Source organism: Amphiura filiformis, chromosome 1, assembly GCF_039555335.1.
Source record: "Amphiura filiformis chromosome 1, Afil_fr2py, whole genome shotgun sequence".
Lineage (NCBI taxonomy): Eukaryota > Metazoa > Echinodermata > Ophiuroidea > Amphilepidida > Amphiuridae > Amphiura > Amphiura filiformis.
The window spans coordinates 51,388,904-51,414,485 of NC_092628.1; the positions used below are offsets into that span (position 1 = coordinate 51,388,904).

Sequence of the window (25,582 nt, forward strand, 5' to 3'; positions counted from 1 at the left end):
TTCAATCAGAAGAAAAACATCCAGCTTCGCCTTGTTCAATAGTTGACCCTGGGTAATACCTAAAACACAAAAATATTGTTAAAACACTGGTCTTAATCTTTCCAAGATGCCTAAATGGGTATGCAGTTATGCACATGACAATGGGGAGTGGTGGGCTAAAGGGAGAGTTTGTTTCAAATTTTATTAGCAATGTAAATTTAGGGTGGTGAAATTAGGGTGGTGAAATGAAATTTGCTTGCTCTAGTACTCGATTGTAACACTGTATTAAAGAACAGAATAGTTAAATGGTATGCTGCAAGGTGTTGAAGTGGGACCAGTACAGGTAGAGCATGATGAATGTACTATAGTCTGCACTTTGCAATGCTGCCTGCTCCCTTGTGAATATGCATTCATACATGTATCTCTTTTACATACAATACATGTACCCAAATGAATCCACAGATGCAAAAGCTCATCATGGTATAACAAAAATATAGTTATATAGTCAAACATTTCTAACCAACTGTCAATGTTTGGGTATAATGTGGATTTGTGACCCATTTACATAAACAATGATGAACCCATTGAGATAGTATTCTTGATTAAATATGTATTTTATAAAGTAGTTTATAGTTTGCAGTTATCCATTTTGAAATCTTTAAATATTTGACCCGTTCCTTCCATCTTGACAATTCTTGATTCAGTGTGCCCTAGTTGCCATCTAAACCTTCTCAATCTTTAACAAATCTTAGGTAAAGATACAAACTTTTTAAAATATATTCCCTAATAGAATTTTTTTAGAGATCATACATAAATGAAGAATTTTAATGAGACAGGTAATTAGGTATTGAGAAAGATGTGATAAAAATCTTACCACGATTATTACAATATTGTACTTTTAAACTGTCGTCAGTCATTACCCTTCAGGGTGACTCCCACATCTCACTATAAATCAAACACCTACTTCATATTCTCAGAATGGTACTTCCACATTTATGACAAGATAAAAATAGCACACTTATAACATCATATTTCATACACATTTCAAGGGAAAACGTAGGTATAGAACCCATTTTCTATAAGTCACATTTATCATTTTTACAAATTCATAATCAGAAGACAAGGTTCTCCAGATAATTTTGTCAGAAGTCTTTTATTAGTATTAATAATCAATGTTTGACAGCTAAACGGAAATTAAAATTGGACTACTGTAATTAATTGCTGGATTAGTTGTAATTATAACCTTGGATGCAAAGTATAAATGATATATTTTTTGGGAGAAGATTGAACTATTACATATTAGGCTAAAAAAAAATAATGCTATGTCTCAAAACCCATGGCAGTTTCAAAAACGAATGAGGAATGAGGTTTTTTTTAAGATTTGTTTTTTAAAGATTTTTTTAAAACAAAATTATGAACTAAGATGTCATTTGCGAGTGTTCAAAAGTACACAGTATGAAATTCGGGTTGATTTACACAATTGAAGTACAAACATCAATTGTTTTATACTTAAACAATGAGCGTATCGAATCAAGTAACTTTTCTTCCAAATTAATGTCTCAAAATTTCATGATTTTACGGCAAAAAACTATAAAAAATTTTTTGAAAAAATAAAAAATGAATATGCCGTTTCAGCTGACATGGACGCACTAAGAAAAACGAACGCAGCGTGGGCTTTGAGACATAACTTTTTTTTTTTAGCCTTAGCAATGCAAAATCATTTACTAATCCTACACACTGAAGCATATTTGCATCCAAACTACTTTTCTTTAATTAAGTCCCTCTTCACATCAAACATTTGCAAGAAAAAAACAAACCCAAAATACTACACACACATGCATCAAACCACTTTATTTCCTTTCATAATTTCAAACACGGTGCATGTATTATAGATGCGTGGTAGAGAATTTTGATATCTATGTAGATTGGGGTTTCCGTGGTAGCGGCATCACCAAGATGCCTTCAAGATACACTCAACTCCAGCACTAGATGATGCTCATTTCCTAGTACATGTCAGTTATGCTCCAACACTTTATTGACCTTTCTACATAGAAGGTTGGTGTCTAGTAAAGGGTGCCCTAATCGGCATAATAGCAGTCAAGTTATGCACTGTCATTTTCCACCAAATATTTGAAATAATGCATTTTCCTTAAAGCAGCAAATGTTTTCTAGTGAGAGGCACCATATTTTATTATCATTGCTTAAAACTACTTGTTTTGAGGCAAAATATGATACAAAGTATTTTTATTTTTAGGGATATTTTTCCAGTTAATCTTCTTTGAGGTATGTCATGAAAAATTAAGTTGCAGACATAATGTTTACTTACAAGTTAAGAAAAGATCTAATACATTTCTATCACCGAACAGGCAGTCTTGATTTAAATGAATCACAGTGCGTTGAATATACATGGGACCATGATAGACAACAATTTTTGCTTGTAATTTTCGCTGTGAAAATCAGTGCAATGTCCTTGTACACTAAACCAATTTAAACTTGCTTGTTTAATGAATATTGATCTAAGAATCCATGTTAACTTGGTTATCTGAGTAAATACTGTGAAAGTCGCCATTTCACGAAGGACGCAAATATTATGTCATGGAAGCAGCGCCCATTAGTAATCAATGTCTTCTCTAACCCATGCCAGTCTAAACAGACAATAAACAAATTAATCTATCATCTTACTCATCACTTCATTTTTAAAATTCTTTGAAAATACACTAAGCCCTATTCATTAACTAAAAATAAGGACAAGATTAATTAGGTTCGTGCAGCTTATTAAAGATATTTGTAACGGAAAGCTCAGAATCACTAAACTCACACATACTACCAGTCTTTGAAAAAAGGCATGTGGTAATTTTTAAATTGCTTCATCTTAAAAATAATATCCAAAATGTTGTAAATCCACACTCTATTTAGACTTACTTTGTAGTAAACAGCATTTTTGCTCAAACTGGCACTATAAAACCTGTAGACCCTCCCTCGGGTCCGTGGAGAACGACTGGTAATGTAGATTACATAGCATTAAAAATCAACCCAATACACGGACCCTCCCAGTCTGTAGGCAATTTGACTTCCAGCTCCCACAAACTGCTGGAAGTTCACTTTTCCGGATTTGGTGTCACGCAATCTTTCTATATACCACGTCCATGTTTTCACTACATTAACGCTTGTGTGTTTAGCGACTAAACAACGATATTGTATCCGACCAATCAACGCAGCTTGGCAGCGCGGGATATTTGAAAAGGCTTCCTAGCTAAATAATGTGCAAACATTTGCAAACCGCACGCGATAATGTACGCAATATGGACAATAGGCCTAAGTCCGAGTCGAGTGGTTGCCTTTTATTATTGCGCGTGCATTTCATGGGTCTATCAGACGCGTGCCACTTGAGCTCAATACCTCTCAGTTGTTGACAAGTGTCCCATCCGATCTTGCGTCACATCCCGCGGCATAGCTTTGTGCTACCATATTTGAATTGAAACTGGGCGGGGCTTTCGTGAATTGACATCGAATCACCGTGCCGTTGAACGAATATTTGGAAGTGAGATCTCTAACAGATTGGACCAGTCTCGGAATCAGCGCTCAATGGACTTTCGCGTTCACTAAATACGAGTATATTTCTATATTGCTGCATGGTTGACTGTGGTGGGTGTAATTAGTGGCGTCGATTTGTGGATGAAGAGGAGTGGGTTTTTGGCATTGACGAAAATAAGGGGGGGGGGGGAGTTGGCATTTTTTTTCATAGGGCATTACGTAATTATTTATTGTTACATTATCCAGAGATGGAACCGAACCGAGACTGGGGGCCAGTCTATAAAACCTGTTGAGCCATGATAAAACCACTGAAGACTTACTTGGACCATGTCACACATTTGCACATCTTGGCAGCATTTGAAACGAGAATTTATTCGTGTCGCAAATTTGATGAGGGGAAAAGTAAATGTCACTGAAAGCCTGGGGCACCTAGAGGAACAACTAAGTAAGTCACGCTCAGTCTACGTCTTGTACGGAATGAAACGTGGAATTGTTTGATGCCAACTGACCTGAATCTCCCTAATACATGTACCTTGCATGCAGTTATTATTGCATAGTCAAGGCAGTGAAGGCGTAAGGCACCAGATTCAAGGAACAGGTCTTAATACTCAAGATCATGAAAATCAAAAATATGCATGTTTGTAGTAATTTTCCATGTGGATTCCAAATGAAGTGATGAAAATGCCCAAATTTAATTTTTGCTCCAAGATATGTACACTAAACCAATTTAAACTTGCTTTTTAGCACCAATAATCAAATTCTTCCACATAATATAATATGAATACAACTGAAATTAAAGGTTTCAGAGTACTTTCACTAACTTACGTACGTACACTACCTTCCAAAATCAACATCTTGTAATAAGCTTGAGAGTAATTTCGACATCTAATAAATTTGCCAGTTTGTGAAATTGTGCACTGAATTCTAATGAAGATAAGAAAATTAAATTTCAAAACAAACACTAGATATGAAACAACTGAAGATGAAATATTCTAAAACTTCATGTAGCAATTTGTTTCACAACCTCAGTAAAACGATTCTTTTTTTGTATAAATATAAGCATGAAATTAAAACATAATATCAATTATAGGTTAATTAATAAATTTGTATTACTTATTGGAAGTGAAATTTTACCAAATAATGTACTCGTACTGATAGGTTGATGCATCTAATGTACGAGCCCCGCAAGGGGGAGTGCATTAGACGCATTGACATCTCAGTACAAGGGCAATTTCTCGAGCAATAAGTAATACACAGTTATTAAACTATTTCATACACAAGAAAAAAATCCTGTAATTTTTACTATTTTGATAACAAAATTTTTTTCACTCAAAATATAAATGCATCAACCTGCAAGAAAAATGAATGTGTACAACAGCTCTGCATGTAGTACATACACTCCTGGCATTTGTCTATCATTTGCTCTAAAACTGTTTCCTCTGACATCATTCTGTTAGTTGTCCTCTTTATCACTGCAACCTACAAAACCTGACACTATTTTTAAATGTATGTAGCAAGTGTTAGTCCCCCAAAGCCATGCACATACAGTCCTGAAATCTCTGTCAAATTTGAAACTAAACTATCCATATCTTTCTATTGTCCCATTTCTTCAGGTCTTCATTCTGCATCCGTCCTAACTATCTTCATTCCCAGAAATGATCCTGGCCATTTCAAAGTATCATGAGCATATAGCTTCAAGCCACACAAAAGCCTGTCAACCCTGTCGAATTTGAAACTAAGCTTGTGCTGATTTACCATGTACATGAGGGTTGGTATTGGCATCTGAAAAGGTCAATAGCTACGCTATCTGTGCTGAAGGCAAATGAAACATTGATTGGTGCTGTGTTCTGTCTGATTTGTACCATTATATACATGGAAAGAAATTAAAGGATGCTGACAAGTCTTAAGGGCACTTTCTGTAACTGAGACACTTATCTTTTTGTATACCTTGCGGTGATTAGTTTATATGTTTACTGTTTCAACAAATACAAATAAAAGCTGTAAATAAAATCAGTGTACTGGTTGAATGGTACCAACAAATATGGCTTGGAATAGTATAGGATACCCTTTGGACCCTGTGATTAGGCTACCCAGCTTCAAAAATAAACTTTGGTTTGCACCGCTAAAGAGGCTTACTAAAACTGAGACACCTATTTATGTACATCTACACTATGCTGGTATGAAAAAACCTGAATTAAATTTATTAAATTTCAGTGTGACCTCCATACAAACATTCATTCACACTACAATTAAGTTTGAATTAATAAAACAAATCAAATTGTCAGAACTTTACTAAAATTGGGTTGTTTCTTAACAACCCTGAAGATTGCTTTTCCACCTCTTTCTATTGCCTGCATTTACCATCCTTGCCTCATTCAACGCACCTGTTCTCTTGTTTTCATACCATCATTTCCCTCACTTGTTCCCCATGCAGTATCTCTTTTCATTCATTTCAATGTAATGAATTCAAATTCAACAATACCAGCGACAGCGAGTCCATGCACAGTAAGAAAACAAGCAAGCACTACAAAACGCTATTTTTGCTACATTTTTCTTTTGCAAACATCCAAAGCTATTTCGTAGCACAAATTCTCACAACTTCCGAGCACTGACTACAACATATTTGGCACTCTGGTCCCAACAATGAAGATTGATAAATACATTCACAAAAAAATTAAACATTCTGCAAAACGACCAAAATTTCAATGATCACAATTTAGACATTTAACTATTTCCTTGGCTGACCTACCTCCCCACTCACCCCACTTTGTGGTCGATTTTTCCCCATCACATTTCTCTCACCTGCATTTGTATCATTATCTCACGACCGATGCATGTGAAATTCTATAGTCCAACAACATCATGCTTGTAACTTGACACATGCTACAAACATCAGTAGTTTATTCTAAGCTTGAATAGTGTTATTTTGAATATAAATTGGTAACAATAATTGTTGGTGTATTATAGTACTAGTAACCATGACAGGTATCAGATATACTCAATGGCCTAGTTTCCTCCTTTTTGTCAAGATATTGTGAGCACCCAGCAGGCAAGATAGTCTTAATTTCCCATGATTTTGCCCACCAGCTATAATAAGATGCAAGCTGCAATCACAGTTCATTTGGTACAAGTTCAATCTCCCCAATAACAAGTCCTTACTTTGATTTTGCAATTTTAATTTTCAGATCTAAACTGAGCTCAAAAAGAAACTTAGAATTTTTTACAACTTGTGAATCACAAGGTCATATCTTAAAATACTGTCAATCAAAATGAACCAAAATTACACACATGATTACCTTAATACTCTACTCAAAACACATGTCAGTAACCAAGCAGTTGTCCAACTGACACAACAGCAAAATGCACTGTCATGGGACAGCTTTCTGGACTTCATTCACTTTCACAGTCCAACAATTGGCACCCAGGACAAAATATCTGTGAGAATGCACACAAGATCCTTGCACAGATGATAAAACAGTGCTGCTTTCTGCTTTTCATACACTTTTTTCATGAAACAGGGCTGGGCTGTGAATGTGATCCAGGAAGCTGTCCCATGTCAGTGCATTTTGCTGTTGTGTCAGTTGGATAACTGCTTGGTTACTGACATGTATTAAGAGTAGAGTGTTGAAGTAAATCTGTGTGTAATTTTGGTTCAATTTTATGGACAGGATTTCAAGATATGACCTTGTGAAAAATTATAAGTTTCTTTTTGAGCTCAGTTTATTTTGCTTCACAGGACTGTGGGGTTTGTAACTTGGCTCATCATTTTCTCAAGCCACTGTCTTTATTTAAAGATATGAAGAAAGAACAGTGGCATAGATTTCTTTTTGACATGGGGGGATGGTGTTGGAAAAAAATCTTGGAAATATAGTGAATGCAGCACCTTTTGGCGAAAATAACTTGTCTATGGTACAAATGTGCTGAAATGGCCAAATATGAGGTTAATTTGGTCATACCGTCTTCAACATTGTGGGGATGATTGTATGGACCATACCCATGGCAAAATATTAGGGGGGTTTACGCCTATGAGGCAGAAGAACAGACAGAACAGACATCAATTATAGTTGAAACTACTTCTTGATTCTAGACACATCCTTTTCTCTCCTCTGTAATGTGGCTGTCCTATGCTTTGTATTGGATGAGGATTCTCGTATACTCATGAAGGCCAATCATTCTATCGCCTACGTCTAACAACGCACAGTGTTGTGTGAAAGATAGCAAGACTGAGCTGTAAAAAATATGCTGTAACAGGCATCGCATCTTTGTCTCGCACATCATGGAACGATTGGCCCTCATTAACAGATTTTGCTCAACTTTGCCAGTTGGTTAATCTTCTGCAGTTTATTAGTCTATGGTGGCTGTACACCTGGCAACTGATGGGAAGTCAAAGGCTTAACTGACAAAAGACAGATAGAAAGACAGACAAGATAGAAAGACAGACAAGACAATAACAGACAAGAAAGACAGACAAGACACTAACAGACAAGCAGACATAACGACTCATTATGTTAGACTCTGCAATTCATCAACAATATCAAAAACAAGATGAAGAACCTAATGAACGATCAACAGACAAACATATCAAAAGATGGAGATACCTACATGTAAATACAGACAAACAAACAGACAGACATTTATCTTACCATTTGAGGCTGTGTCTTGATTCTTGACATTTCTTCTTGATGTTCGTTTCACCCCTCTCCTCTGTGGTGTGCCAGTACATCTCGGAACTGATGGTAGGCCATTATCGTGTTGATTGTCTCCACAAGGATTTAATTCTGAATCAAAATGTTTAAGTACCTGTAGTAATATTTGAAAAGATACAAGATGATTGAAAAAGAAAATGTTAAAACTGCTCCAGCTTGATAAATATTGATACTTTCATTTTAACACCATTCTACTTTGCATACAATGCTTCATATTTGCATTACAACTCACTCATTCAAATTTCATCACAACTAAACATGACATTTGCAGGCAATGTTTCAAGAACCACAAGTTATATTTGAAAAGAACAAGTGCATACTTTGCATTTCATGGGTCAATTATCATTATTTTACAACTGACTTCATACTTTTCTATACAATTTCCTTTCTCAAACAGTTCACAACTTCTGGTTGAAATGTTGTCTCTTATTTTATTTGTAGAACCTGCCTCCTTGGGCCTTAAGCCATAGTATTGATACCGATATAGCATATTACCTGACATACAATCAGTAGTCACATAAACATTCTGTTTTCATGTTTAGACATGAAATAAACAATTTACCTGTAGCTTTTAAGGATTACTTCAAGAAACGGTCAAGACACAGTAATGATTTGCAATTAACAAATAATAAGAAAACCTTTTTAGACCGAAGTATCATAACAAATGATCCCATTCTTTGAAATTCTTTACCAAAAACAATAAAAGAATCAATTTCTGTAAAACATTTTCGCATTCAATTTAAACATGACCTATTACATACCTACATACAATCTCACTAGTACCCCGATCTTTGAGCCAGTCCTTGCTGCACCCTTTTTTTTTTTTGCTCTGTTATTGATTATTAGTGTAACGTTAGTTCTTCTATTATTTATTGTAATATTGTAATATGTCTTCAGGGGTAGGTTACTTATCAGGCCTCATTGGCTTTCCAGCCTTCTCCTCCCTAAGGTTTTAATTGTTTGTCATTTGATGTATTGTTTTTTAATATGGAAATAATAAATTGAAATTACCTATCTACATCTGCTGAATCAAAATATCTTCTTCAGATATTTCATGCTCAAAATAATCTCATTTTTCATTATTAATTAATTATTGAATCAAAACCTAACTTTAAAGCAGACCAGCATATCATCCCTATCATACACCCTGTCCTAACCAAAACAGATGAAATCAAACTACAACTTTCCATTTCAGTCCAGACATTTTTGCTCCAAATATATTCATTTCTAAGTTCATGGCAGTTAAAACTGCATCTATGTTCAATAATAAAACCATGAGAGGCTCTTTTTAAACAGCATCCACATACTTCCAAATATCCTTCACCACATTCACTATTCTGCCAGATAATTTTGCATCTCGCTTTTCAACTGCACTTACATATAAATCAATATTAGTAATTTCACTAAACCTGCTGGAAATAATATGGTAATTGAATAAAGTAATCCATCCAATCAAAAAGCAATTAGACTAATTATTTTATTTAAAAAAAATATTACTGCTTTTTCTTATACTTGAACGCATTCTGTGTAAGTTAATAATCCTTTTATCATGCATTATACCTATTTCCCTAATGTTGTACATAAATATGATTGCATTTTGTGATAGAAATTGAGTTACATATTTCATAATCTGATTTTGAATGTAAGCAAACCAACAATTACATCTTGAAAGGTACGAATGCTTTTACTAATTTTTTCAGGAATATTAATTCAAAATTGTCTGGATTATTTTTCACAATTTGAAGGTCTAGAGCTCAGGAACCGAACCACTGGATCAATAAAAGCAATGTTTATACTTCTGGAATGCATAAAAATGTGTTGGTTAAAATCGAATCAGCTACTTTTAACAATTAAAACTACATTTTATAATCATTGTCTACGTGCAGATCACACATGTATACATAACACCATAATTGTATTTTATTGGCCCCGGGCTGTTTTCTTTGTATCATTTTTCAAACTCACTTGGGATGAGAAAAATCCATAAGAAAATATTAATAGACTACTTTTGTAGTTGAGATTTCCTACCTCCAACCTACGCACTGCAACTCATGTAACAAACTGTTGATCAAGAATGTCATTGACTAAAACCAATTTGACATCTTTCCCCGTCCTCAAACACCCATGAAACAACGATTTCATGCTTTTGACACTATACAACTAATCAGTATTAACACGTTGCTTTGGTTACCGACCATATTATTAGGACAAATCTATAAGCCAGCAAATCAATTAAAGTTGTCCTTATATTGTGCCAAAACTTGGGTTTATATTATCTTTTTAAATAGAAAACAAGCTCAGGTGTAAAATGAACATTGGCATGTTGCTTGTATGCACGCTATGGTGCACAAAGTAATGTGTTAGCAAGTCTACCCCACACATACTAATTACAAGTTGTCAAGAATGTGTTGTGACTAGAGTTGCCATCATAATATGCGAGGAACTGAACCAGATGAGGTGGATGTCAGTGATTGGGCTATTCCATTTAAAATCCACACTACCCCTGTGGAAGGAGTATGGGTTTCAAATAGAATAGACAGTTGGGTAACTTCCATTTGAAATACTCACTCCAGTTGTGGAAGATATAGGTAAAGCTATAATGCAGGGGGAGTATGGGTTTCAAAATGATTAACCCTGACTAGTTACATCTCCCTGTGGAAGATATTTCAAAATCTTCTACTGGGGTAGTGTGAATTTCAAGTGGAATAGCCAATTGCAACAAATCTGGAACTTTTCAATTAGGTTTAAAACAAAAAGCTACCAGATCAAAGCTTTTATATATTTATGTTTTGATCAATTGTTTTTTGACATCTTGTAATTGCGTAACACCTTTGATGATTACCCTGCAAGTGTTTGGGTCTCCCAAACCATATCCTGGGTTTCTTGTACATTCTTCGTGTGCTTTATGAAAAGAATGATTGAATGATATCAATATTGTTGTGTACTTTATACACATAGCTAAAAGGCCATCTTACTTTAATAGTCCTTGAGAAATGAAATGTGGTTTATTATTGTCAAAAAGCTCCCCCAAAAAGCTTATTCCACGTTTGATAAAAAAAGATAAAGTAAAAAGAACAAAACAAAGACAGACGTTTCTTATTTATAATCACCCATTCCTTTTTTAACGCAAATGCTTTCCTATTTCAATATTAAATATCTTGCACAAGCTTTAATGATGACCTAAGAATGGTTAAAACAAGTTGACATGTCCAGAGCGCAATATGACCATTGCCAAACCAAATAATAAATCCCATGGGTTATCACAACAACTTGCTATAGACCGGAAAACTCCTGATGACAATATTTAGTGGTCATTGACACAGGAGTTGTTTACCAAAACAGCACCGCAACATCCGCTATTATCACTGCCTACATCTTTATTCATTTCCTTCTATCACCTACGCTTTAATCAAAAAGACTTGTTTCAAAACTTGATTTAATCAAATTTTAACTTTCAACATTATTGGATTTTAAATGTCATACTTGCCGATCTTTCCCCCACATTCCCATCACACCATACACCCAGATGCTTGAAATGTGCTAATTTTAACACCAAAGATCATACGCAAGCTGTATCAAGCTTCTTTTTTTTCTTTAGCAAAGTTCATTCTCTTATTAACAAAATACCCAGCTCTCAAAGCCGAAACAAATGAACAAATATTGTACCTGTGATGAGTTAAGGAATTCAGTTCTGAGCAAAATTCTGCACCATTGGACATATCCATGTAGTGCACTGACTAAGTGTATCACAATTGATTCTTACAATGAATCTTAGTTTTGAAAACTACACTATGTTTATGAAATTTTACTATGCACCTACTACAATCTTGGTATTTGGAAGAAATGTTACCATGCTAAACCTATTTCCCAACAATGTTCTCCTTCACATCCCTCTTCTGCAATATTGATAGGGATAATGTCATCAATATTTGCATCTTGTTCCCCAACAATGAATGAAGGGGGGGGGCAGATGTACTGGAAAGCATGGGAAAAGTCCAACTAAAGACATTATTGAGGCAATGGTCCTTACCTTGGCAGTTTCTGTCCAGCAGTCCCTTTCTAGCTCCCATGTACTTGTCTTCACCCAATCCGATGATTGTAAGGCTAGTTTACACATCTCTGCTCTGTGTTTACCGGATATCAAGTCCTAAATAATCAAAGTAACAAAAAGAAAATAACTGTTGAAATCAACACAAAATACTTCACATCATTTGTGCTCCTTCTCTAATCATTGCAACCTTCATCCTCATCTGCCACTCATCATTTGAACTTTAATCAACTCCATTACCATGATTTCTGTTGATCTTCCTTTCTGTTGGCTGACCTTGTGCCTGTAATCGTATTCCCCCTCCCTGGCCCCTCAAATGCAGTTGTTACTTGGATATTTTGACATTTACTTGGACTTTTGTATTTCATTGATTAAATCGGAAGCTGGCTCATTTTAATAATATAAATGCCTCTCAGCGATTCCTCGTCTGCGCATACAATGTTCTTGCACTCACTCAAGGACACGTACCCCTTCACCAAAACAAATCACAAGGAGCCAGTCTGTTTAGTCTATCCATGTTATACAACTACAGATAGAGACAAGGCTCAGATTGCAATTAGCTTATATTAGTGTAATAGATAACTCCCTAATACTTAGTATCATAAGGTTCAATATAAAGCATCATCTCATCCCACATATTGAATTTGGTCCCCTTCCCAAAGTAAGTCCCTACCAGGAATTCCATTCACTCTAGTGATATAAATCACAAACTAAGAGTTTGAAAATCACAAACTAAGTCTTGATGATAAAAACATATAGATAGGGCCGCTGTCTGGTTGTGTACATTTAACTGCACAGATAACCCACTTAGTAATTAGCACTAGCAGCATCATTCAAAACCCGACCCTATTATGCAATATCTTGAAATTCAATTTCCGTACTATTCATACAAACATAATTCCATATGTCAGTGCAGGGAAATCGCTTTCTGCAATTGATAGTCTGCAACATGGCATCAAATTTCTTGAGATACATAGCTCATATAAACTTTCTTGCACAAAAACATCTCAAAAGCCACTTCCAAAGATTGGACATCTTGACCACGCGATTCAAAATTTAATAAAATCCAAACACAGCTTTGGCAGATGCAGTTTTATAGAAATTGCCAATCTAATTTTTTAATTTCCATCTTCCACACACACTAATACTATTGATTACACTTTTCTTGTCAGGATGTTGACCTCTATTTTCCCTCATGACCTATATAGGCAAAGAATCAATTCACGATGTGTTTCCTTTGCCATCTTGAGCATGATCACAGATACCCGACATAATAATATCTGCCTTACATCTTGCCCATCACTGCCAGGCCGATGTTTAGCATGGCTGTAATGGTCAGTAGTTTGCAATGGTTTGAGTGCACAGTATGCAATGGTCAGTGCATGGTTATCAAATATGGTCAGTGTGTATTGGTTTATGGTCAGTGTGTATTACCAAAATCGTACGACCATAATACACAGATGACCCGACAGAGTTCTTGTTAATAATGGTCAATTGCAATGAAATCAATCTCACTGCAGCCTGCTTCTATACCACTGTCTTTTCTCTAGCATGGCAACAAATTATAGTTTTGATTATTACAGGATTACAGGAGGAACAATTTTGAACATCCACCATGTTCATCCATATTTTGAAATCGATATAAATCAGTAACCCAGCCAGCAAACATTTACTTCCAATGACACTATTAATAGGCATGTCCACTAAAAATGGAAGTACTTTTAAATTGATTCAGACCTAACTTATTGGATGGGAATTGATGAAAGAAACATTTTGGCGTTTAAATAATCTTAATCGGACGTTTCATTCCAGAGATATGGCCTTTCGAGTGTCACGGTTTTATATAGGGCTGCTAGAACATGTTAAAAAGTTAAAGTCCAAAAGGAATACTAACAGAAAGTGCAACTTTAAGGTACTTTTTCTTAATGTATTTATTAACTATCTTATCTGGAACATTATATTTGCTTATAACAACATGAAAATAAGATCATCCTGAAAATTTAATCGATTTTGTTGACATACAACAAAAACTATAAGACCTCAAAACCCATGGTTTGTTTGTTGAAACCTCAAGCATGATCATAGATGGCCGCCATGGAAAATATCTCCATAGAGGAGATGAACAATAAGTGCATTATTTCAAATGAAAAGCGGTAGTCTTAAACATTGTTCAATCTTTTAAGGTCAGCACATTTTATCTTCAAAAATTATTATATTTCATCATGGCATAAGTTTGGTAACATTAATCACTACCAATTTTGAGAAATTTGCTCCAACTCAAAGGTTATCTTTACTACATTGAGCAATACACTGTGTGCATGGAAGCCATGATGGTCCCCGTTTTATACTCCCTATGAAATGGACATGGTAGTGAGAAGTGCACGGGAAGTGCATGATTTGAGATGGGCCGCGTAGGCTTAAACATTCTTAAATTTCTTAACATCCTACACATTTTGTCTTCATAAATAGTTAAATTTTATGAGTATGTAAGTTTGCTTGTCTGATTCACTCCAAATTCGGAGATAATTGCGTTTGAACACCTGATGCACGGAATGGTGTCACTTCAACCTGTTGTAGTTCTCATCTCATTAAATTTTTCATTAAAAAAAGTTGATTTCTTCATGCAGGAAGGTCCTCTCTATTTACTGACCAAACAGGAAAAAGTTTGGTGAATGTTTTCTGGTGGAATCAGGAATTTCTTGAAACACCCTGATATAGGCCTACATTTGGATCAAAACAAGTATGTACGCCATTTAACATGCCTGGGATTTCTTGTATCGATCAGTTTCTCCATAGACAATACGTGTGTGAGTGCACGCACACAGTAAATGAAAAATCGTTCTAGTGGAAACTGTATTGAGAGTGGGCATCCCTACTATTAAAACCAAATTTTTTTTTTCCTATGACACTATAAAGACAAAAGTGCCTAATAACCAAAACAGAAGCATACCCAGCAAACACAAAATTTTTACCAAAAATGTTTAAATGTGGGGTTATTATTTATAAAGGGTATAAAACATTTTAATAACATTCACATTTTTGACAATTTCATGCAAAACATTCTAACATAATGTTAAAAATGTTTAAATGTGGGGTTATTATTTATAAAGGGTATAAAACATTTTAATAACATTCACATTTTTGACAATTTCATGCAAAACATTCTAACATAATGTTAAGTGTTGACAAAATATTTTGTAAAAAAATGTTTGCCAACAAATATTTTACAATAGCATTTTGCCATTTTAAATTGTCCCAAACCTTTTTCATATAAAACCAGAGAAGATAAGAGAAGATGTTAAATGTTATCAAAACGTTTTGTACAAAACCTATATGTGTTTATAACATGTTTATGTTTTAGCACCAACTGTATGTCTGCTGGGTAAAAAGCATTTTAATGTATTTTAATGTATTACTTTTTTTAATGTATGACTAGTCTCAAAAGCACCATTTGAAAGAGTTCCATGCTTCTGGATTTTCACAGTTACCCTGGGCTTGGTAGGAGTTTATCCCAGGAGCTTAATCAGGAGTTGTCACATCTTTGGCCACTAAGTCAAAAGCATGGGTCTAGTCTCAATACTTTCACTCCATCTGAGTTGAATGTAGAGCAACATATCATAGAGGCATACTTGTGAAGCTACGTGACCACAATACGCGCAATATCAACTGCCTTTTTAGCCTACTTTTCACTGCATGTAAAAGAAGGGAAATGTGGAAGGAATTCAAAACCAATTCTTGCACTTTGTAGCGTATCATAAAATAAAGTGGTACAGCTCAAATCAAATGTTTTTGCAGCCTAAGCTTTGGTGATGCACATCAAAAGTATAAGTAAACACTACTGTTGCTGTTTTCATGGCATTGATCATTTATTAAGGCAAAGTCTTGAAAGTTTTGAAAATATTTGGTAGATCCAATTTCTTTACATTTGTAAATTTAAAGAAAACATGGAATTTTTTTAATGGTGTTTTATTTTAATGAACGTGCCAAAATAGAAAATACACAAACAAAAAGTTCAATTTTAATCTTCTGCAGCTCTCAAAATTCCCTTCCTTTTATAATTCCAATGTCCTTCAGAAATTTGCATGTTCAACCTGCTAAACATGACTCGATGCACACAGATGAATGAACAGTAAAGGTGAAGAAGATTTGAGTTCTGCACGGATGAATGTGCAGACTTTATCACATTAGTGTTGGTTTGAGGTATGCACGTATATAGGAAGAAGACTGGTTTTGTTGCTGATGAATACTGTCATGACTGTACTTCTTATCTTACTGGGACTTGAGTAAGATCTCAAATCTTTGGCCAAATAACCTTTAAGAATTAATTTTAAAAGAAACTACTTTGCTACACAGGAAGCTTTAAACAAAAATATACAGATCATTTCAAATGTTCATCAGGTGCTTAGCCCAGTCAAAAATAACAAGAAAATGTCAAATCTGTAGTTTGACATTACCCTAAAGATGTTGACTTTCTTATCGACTACCTACCTTTTTGGCATATGCATCATTGACTGGTGATACTAAGCCTCCTATTACCTGATATTTTCCTAGACGTTGGAGGTAATCTCGGGCTATTTCTGTTTAAAAAAATGAAAAGAAACGATAGGGATTAATCAAATGTCATCATAATAAGGATAGGATTTATCTTTGCAACAGTATAGATGATAATGTCAAATCAAAGTGAGATGTGATAATAAGATATAAGGATAATAAGAGATATAAGATAATTTTTCTTCTTCCTCCTTCTTGTTGTAAATGATATGTGTACCCTTTATAAATCCTGTATTTTGTTACAAAATTGAAGTAAGTACTTCACAATCTACTTTTTAGCAGTAGAAGAATGACATCGAATAAAGAATAATTATTTTGATACCTAAACTAAATTTTCAAATTGTCCAGAGTTAATAAGTGCATGGAGCGTATACGTGTATGAACACAGAAGTGCTAAACAACCACGCTGATTGGCTGATTAACAATCATGTCAACAAGACGGTTGATCCATTGACCATTGAGTCTGTAATGTGCTTCATGATCACTATTGCATTCCCTGAACTCTGAAGATTTAGGAAATTTATTTTAGTTTGTGATGAAAAAAATATATATCCATTCCCCCAGATTACTGAAAACAGACCCGTACCAAGCAGTTTGGATCAATTTGTTGTCATCTTTGCAACATGATACTGAAGTTAACATAAATGATTATTTTAAAATCAAATCTTAAAGGGTGCCCAATTTTTTTGGACTTTGCTATGGCCCTGTCTGAAAACAAATGTCAAATGTCACAAGTGTCACAAAAACTGAACCAAAGTGACAACATAATATTCAAGTGCAGAAAATGTTTCCTTTTTTTTATTATAACATTTCATTAAAAGGTCATATTAGAACATTAATACTGGGTTTTCTGTACCTCTTCTGTAAATGATACAGCTAAATATGGTATATAACATACTATCTACAAAAAGAAATAAAAACAAAACACATCTCACAAATCCACATAGCCATGACCGCATTTTCCGTAATTATTGTGACAGAATAATAACCTAGTCCATTGCACTACTCCACTTTACCTGAGGGAAGTCATTACTGTCTTCAGAAGATAGCAAACTAGGCCAATATATATGACAATAATAGCTTTATGCATTATGAAATACCATATCAAGTAGTATTTAGCCCCAGTGATCTAACTAGGCTAACTATTTAAGTAATTTTCTAACCAATATAAATTCCCCATTTATTGAGCTATCCACAGGTGGTTTTCAATCCAGCTTCAAACTGGACTGTCCAGATCTGGATGAAGTATTGAGCTGTGTATGATGACTTAATCATAGAAATTTTGTCCCATATACATTTTCCATCAAATCAAATTCTACAGATGACCTATCCGCACCAGGGAAATTAGATCTCCAGGAATTGTGACTGAAAAAGGTCACGATTCACACAAGTCAGACCTCATCTCTACGATCTGAATTGACATAGGTCAGTTTATTTCCCGGCATGCTTAGTAGGCACATCGGTCTTACCATAGACCCTGCAAGATATTTAATAAATATTTGCTCCACAATTTATCAATACATGTATGATAAAATATTAAAACATCGTACAAGAACTGTTCTATAGTAAATCAGTTATACCAAGTAACTGATGAGACATTAAATATGCAGGATATTAATCATCTTCCTAATAGGCAGACTATGGTACGTCATAGACATGACTTTTTACTTCCGCAAATGGCCGTTGGTCGGACCTCATCTCTTCTCAAATTGTGACCTAGGTCCCGACATTTAACCCTATGCAGTCTCATTCCCCTGTCCGCACTGCTCATGCAGATGCATCATGAAGAAGGTAATCTACATCAATCTGGATTCAGAGTATCATATGTGCCTAGATCAACCTAATCATAATAGTAATTTGAGTTATGCATTCATGTAAGGCATTCAGCTATGAAAATGTCATTATCAAAAGAAAGACAATTCGCCAGCGAAGTGTTACGTGTAATCCGATTATCACTATGTCAACTGGATCACGCTTTTGAGTTCTGCACCACGATCGAAATGATCGCAACACAAAGTCTATGACATGTATTACCATTTCCAAAAGGTGCGTGATCCAGTTACCAGGGAGTTATGTAACCACTTCGCTGGCGAATTATGAATCATTTCAGGTGCACAGTACACTGTATGCATGTTAATTTTATAGCAAAACAAACTTCATACAAATTTTCTAACAAATTGGTTAACAAATTGTAGAAAAGTATATCACATTATATTAATTAATACCATGATAGCCTTACACCAACCTGTAAGGGTTCTGCCATTTATAGTAAAATAAAGTTGAATCTTGTTTATACAAATTTCCAAATATAGCTAATATATATTAGCAAATCATTATACCTTCAACATAATCTCCTTCAACAATATTTGGCAATATTGCTAGAATTGTACAGCTGGGTTTTTTTTTATTTTGCAATAATTATCAGAACCTCTAGACTTGACACACACACACTGACACAGACCAAAGACAGAAACGCTTGGATAGCAGTAGTAGTGTGCCCAATGACAACATAGCTGGAAAGCATAGACGATTTACTTTATTTAAAGGCCTGCAAAATATTTTTTTTAACCCGTAGGCTTTAATGTGTGACTGCTGCAACAGTTCAAATCAGGGAAAAAATAAATACCATGAAAATATCACTCTTTACAGTATCAGCTTGGTTAAAGTGAAAACAACAACACCAACATTTGACAAATCACCTTGGCTTCTAATATAAATACACCTCTATGATCAGTTTGATGTCACTGGTCAGTACAGCTCAACTTTGAAACTAAGACTTTTTCAACTTGACTGGAATTCACACCAGGTTTATTGCTATTTTTCTTACTACACTCTACATAGCTAATTATTGATACGTGCTGGTCATCTCCATCATACCCACACTTCTACATGTTACATATAACACTCCTGATCCTGGTGCAGAGCTATCACCTAGCCAGTCAAACACAAGGTATAATTCATGTCATTTGTCACACTCTTTGGAAACAAAACACCTGGGTTTCCTTCCTAATGGGTCATCTTCATCTTATAATTCACAGCATCTGTGTGTGTCCATGACTTCCGCTTTCTGTATTGTACCAAGCATTACCGTCAATCTGTCTTGAAAAAATGGGGGGAGGGGGGGAATAATTGACCTGAATTGTCAAAAAGTGGCTGAAAAGATAAAAAAAAATTGGGACATTTTGCCAATGACACCAATGGTACCGAGTGTCACCTATTTTGATCCACATGCAGTTCCAGATTTGGAATAAGTCCTAAACCTATTTGTATATATGGGTCTCTATCCTGGAGATCCTTCATCCCTGAGAACTTCTCTTTTTCTCACTAAAGACATCCTATGTGACTCTCTTTTATAATTGCACCACTAATCAATGGTATGTTGTTCATCTACACAATCATGAAATGCTGATTATGCTGTAACATCAACAAACTTGTGTGTGGCTCACTGTGGTCACTGCACTCAAGCATCGGATCTACAAACCGCAAAGCCAGGTCATTGCTTTTTTCACTGACCGAGCCATGGGATAACGGGATAAGCTAATTTGTAATATTTAATATATATGGAAGAGAAAAATGACAGGTTTTAGAACTACCATGTTTTATGTCATTAGTCATTTCCATTTGACAGTTAATTTGTGTATTTGACAATGAGGCTGATCAGAGGTCAGATAAGATTTAGTATTAATTTTTTTAACAAATAATAATCAGCAAATAATAATAATAAATCTAGGAAATAAAATAATAGATAACTTATAAAATAATATTGAGATGTTATATAGGCCGAGGGGTAAAACCTGTAAATGACAGTTTAATCTTTTGACAGATCAAGCGCCTGACCCCTTACATCTTCCTAACAAACACAATAAATACATTGAGTTAACTCATCTTGCTGGATCTATAATTCAACCTGCTGCACATGTGAACTTGCATCAATCATGTTAATATACATAGAACCAAAACACAGAAACACACTTATCTGGCTGCTCTTAGCATTATCCACTCATCAAGGAGCATGTTTCTTATTAAATCTAAATTTAAACATCAGTTCGGGTGCAGATTATAATGAATAAGGCAGAGTCCCAGCAGCCTGGGTCGTGTAAGGAACCCATCTTTTAACTACACTCTGTTCTCAGTTGAACGTAGAGGTATATATCATAGTTTATATTTTTTAGTCTGAATATGGCGAACTACAAATGTTGTAACAGCACAACTTAGAGTGCAGGTGTGTGTGTGTGGGGGGGGGCATTTGTAAAGCCCTGCAAATATGTAAGTCCTCATTTGCAAGTGTTTACAAGTAGGGTTGTGTGTGTGTGAACACACTTGTTTGTGTGTAGGGACAATTCTAATTTACATAAACATACATGTGACACAGCCCTCCGTAAATTTACCAGGAACAGACATTTACTCCAAAGGGTCATTAGCCTGAGAAGGCTTTATGTTTAAGGTTTAGGGCATTTTAGGTTAGGATTAGTGATAAGGTTAGATTAGCATAATGTTAGTGTTAGGGTCGGGATGGGGTTAGATGTTAGGATTACAGTATGGGTTAGGTTTTGAGTTAGGGTTAGGAATAGGGCTAAGTTATAGTAGGTTAGGGTTAGGGTAAGGATCATTTTTTGCAACCACATCAGTGAACTTTCGGACTAATGACCATTCGGGCTATCAACCTAGCACTAACATCATGATACAAATGTCCATACATGTTACACTACTGACTCAATTTACAGTTTGTGAATAGCATTCCTACATCACCATCAGTGATAACGAGTTCAATTCTTTTCTATTCCTTTCTAGACATCTCTCAATAGCAAATATTTGAATTACCCGTCCATTTCCAATTGAGTGCCCTGAAATAGGTATAAATACCTCATAAAGAATACATTTCAAATTGTATCGCTTTTTTGATACATAGGAATCGGCAATTTCAAATATGATAAATAATGGATATGCTCTAGCTGAAAGCACTACCATAATAACTTTTTGTGGTTTAATATTAAAAATTCATGCTATCATATCTCTTCCTATGAAAGATGTATGGTGAGGAATAAAGAACCGCTTTGCAACACAAGCATCATTTAAATGTTATATAAGGTACTCTATAGTTTGTTCAGCTTATAATTGGTGAAAAAAATAACTCATAACATCATGTATTGATATGGAGTGGAAACTATTAGTAGTACAGTGCAGCACTTAACTTAACATAATTTGTGACTGGCCCATGATTATGTGAATTTAGGCAAGCATAAGATGGGGCTTCATTGACATGCACATTAACAAACACCAAATAATTTTTGCCAATTATAAGCTGCACAAACTATACATACTACTACAGAACTTCTCTTTTCTACTTTTTTAAAAGTCTTAGGCAGGCTTCAAAATTCACCAAGGCCACAGCCTCTGTTACCCCTCCATTGCTATTGGCCTTGTATGATACTCCTCAAGTACAAAGCATTCTTCAGTACATAGTGGCTTTTGTGCCCTTTGCTGTCCCGTATTCCTTTATTCTGGCCACCACAAGCTACCACAGAGCAATTCGCATGATAATACAATAAAACAGGTGATAGGTGTGAATGGTTGTTGAATCGTACTAGAGACCTGTCGCTCTGTCACATAGAACTTGGAACCAACATGTCTGCCATTTCGATTGTTATACCCTTTTGATTGAGTTTATTCAATAGGGGTCTATAGTCATTGTGGTGAGCTGAGTTTCTGCGCAGAAATTGTTAAAACTTCACCAACCAATTTGGAATACCATTTATTTACTTCAAGATCCAGGCATTCAAGTTTTAATTTAAAAACTGACAGAAGAAATTTAAGTCTTCACAGTTTCAATTATATTGCACATGGAATTTAAAATGCAACCTGAACACTAACATATGGTAACTCTGGGTTATATTATAACTTCATAATTTGTTTATTGCCAATCCAGGATAGATTACTAGTTAACTTTGACACGGGTGTTGTCATCAACATCAATTAATGAAATAGAATGCAACATATTCTAATAAAAAGCTGGTCATGAATCCTGCCATGTTGTATGTCTTGATTACAGGGGCGTTTATTCTTCCGTTAATCGCCCCCAAAGGGGAGGGAATAATTTTACCCCTCTGGGGAAGAATTTTGTGTTTTGGTAAAAAAAAGAGAGAGGGAGAGAGAGAGAGAGAGAGAAAAAGGGGAAAAAAGAAAGAGAGAAAAAAAAAGGAAAGAAATTCCAATCGGATTCAGGGATTAGATTAAAATAAAATGAACTAATTATTAGAATTTGGGGAAGAAAACTGGAGCATGTGGATAGTGGGGTATGGGGGCTATGTTTGGAATGAAGTAGAAATTCAAATGGCTGGCAGTGGCTGGTCCTTAGTGTAGGGGGACTGGGTTATGGTTCAATGTCATTTAGGGAAGAACCATGAGCATAGCATAAGCATACTCCCCCAGCTTATACCCAATCCACTCCCAGCTTGTAGCCATGCAATCCCTCCAAAATAATAATATTGAGGGAAATCAGGGAATGCTTTAGCATAAAAGAAGAATAGGTGTCTCAGCAATTCTTCCCTGGGCATTATAGGTTGACCAATGGTTATACTATTGGTCAAGGGATGACCAATGGTTATACTATTGGTCAAGGGAGCTAGTTTCTGCTCTGCGTATTTTATGCTCAATACATTTTCTTTTTGTCAAGACTAGTACTAAACTTTGTACATTTAGGGAAGCATTTGGGATTCTAAGGGAAGACAGAACCATTTATCTAACTTAACAGCTCTATGAAAATAAATTTGTCTGTCCCTTTAAACCTCGACCTTGGATCCAAATCCTTGATTATCTTCCCTACATGTAGATACAATTTTCAATGACAATGTCCATTGTCCAGATTGTGCCATGAGACTACAATCTGGGGAAGAATAAAGATCCTGGAGGTGTTTGACAGTCCAGGGACGTCTTGTGTCTTCCCTTTGAATTGTTAGTCCATCTCTAGAAATGCAATGAATGCCAATGATTGAGTTGTCCAGACTGCACCATGCATTATAGGGAAGAATTTGGGGTTTGTAGGGAATAGAACAACTTGCCATTTAGCTAGTTGTATCAGAAAATTTGCATGTTTAATGAAAATGACAAATACTCACAATTTGCCAAAATCAGGGATATGAAACAAACTGCCAAAATTCAGCCAGGGAAGGTATCAATAAGAGACAACTTAAGGTTACACAAAGAGACGATAAAAAACGATAAAAGACGTATAAAGTTGTTCTCTAAAACAGAGTTTTCTCAGTAATCAAATATCGCAGCGAGTGAAATGTTGGTGCATTGGATGTAGCTTAACATTTTTGTGTGTGTTATATACAAATTATTAGAATAAATTTGAAAATCCTTCGTTTAAAGCATTTTTACCCACCATGTTCACAAGATCAAAAACACGTTCCATGAGGTTTTTTTCAAATGTGCGCTCCGTATAAATCCACACCGGTGATTGTTTTCTTCTTTTTCTTATTGTATTACAAATCGATCAAAGAAATAATGTTGCCATGGGGAAGAACCAAATACAGTACCGATTAAATTTTAAAAGCCCGTTTGGGGGAAAATTTTGGAGAATTTGCTTGAGAAAAAGCTGGTTTGTGAAATTATCGATATCTTGATTACGAGACGTTAATTTAGACATCTGAATACCTACATTATTTCTCAATATTCTGCCAATTGCTATTCCATTTGATTTTCACTCCAAATTGAAGCTTGTTTTGCAAAAAACGAGGTTTTCCTCCATCAGTTCGTTCAAAATTTCAGCGCCGACATGCGTGTTTATTCTAAGAGCCATAATGCGGACGTGATTGTAATCAAATGTAATTGCATCCAATTATAGTTATATCATTCGCTTTGAGGACAGTCAATTCCGTAAGCTGATCTATGGCGGAGTGGATAGAGCGTTGGACTGGGAATCTAATATGAACTATTTTTGTGGGTTCGAGTCTCCGTGTGGCTGAATTTTCATTTTTTTTTCTCTTTTCTCATTTTTACCTCCTTTCTTTCCTCTTTTCTTTCTCCCTTTCTTTTTCATTTCTTTCTTTCTTTCTTTCTTTCTTTCTTTTTCGTTCATTTTCTTTCTCTCTCTTTCTTTCTCTGTTTCACTAGCCTATTTCTTTATTCTTTCTTGCTCCTTTCTTTTTAGTTTTATTTGATGTGATTGATTGTTTTTCACTTTATATAATTCAGAAATTTGTAGGCCTGCTAAATCTGTCTTGTTGATTTTCATCCCAAATTCGATTTACAAATAATTGCTTTTTGATATTGTTGTTGTTGCCTACCCTATTACATTGTAATCAAGGGAATAGCAGCATTGATTTCATCAAAGATATCAAGGCTATAAATTCAAAATCAACACATTTTTCAGGGCGTTTCTTAACGAAGTGCCCCAATCAATTTTAAAATTTATAAAATCCTTGTGAAAATTGCCAAAACGGCTTGTGCCACCCCCGCATCCGAGCTCCGGGCACGAGCTAAGCCAAGTTTCATAGCCTTTTCATGTCTTGACCGTGGATCGATATTCTATTGTAAGTAGGCTCTACGTCCCGATGCACGCTTGTTCATTTTCTGCATGGCTGTTTCTGTTATGAACTTACGCCCTCTGAAATCAAGCGCATGAAAAACTCTCGGCTAACCTTAAGGTACATGTAGATTTCAACAAGCATGACTTTAATAGTCTAATCTACATGTTATTGGTAGAAAAGGTATGATTAGTTATAGTTTTTGGACTTGAATCTCTGTTGAATCAATTATGTGT

At 35.2% G+C, this 25,582-nt stretch overlaps 1 protein-coding gene across 3 annotated transcripts in view; it reads right to left on the reverse strand.

Annotated features, from left to right (window-relative positions):
- The window catches only part of LOC140148578 (nicotinamide/nicotinic acid mononucleotide adenylyltransferase 1-like), a 65,381-nt gene that overhangs the window by 10,099 nt on the left and 29,700 nt on the right, over window positions 1–25,582 (reverse strand). For all 3 annotated transcript variants that reach the window (XM_072170602.1, XM_072170588.1, XM_072170595.1), the window contains exons 2-4: window positions 16,756–16,844; window positions 12,250–12,366; window positions 8,157–8,313 (exon numbers count right to left, since the gene is read on the reverse strand). In XM_072170602.1, coding sequence (XP_072026703.1) covers window positions 8,157–8,313; window positions 12,250–12,366; window positions 16,756–16,844 — 363 coding nt within the window. The remainder of the gene's footprint in view (window positions 1–8,156; window positions 8,314–12,249; window positions 12,367–16,755; window positions 16,845–25,582) is intronic.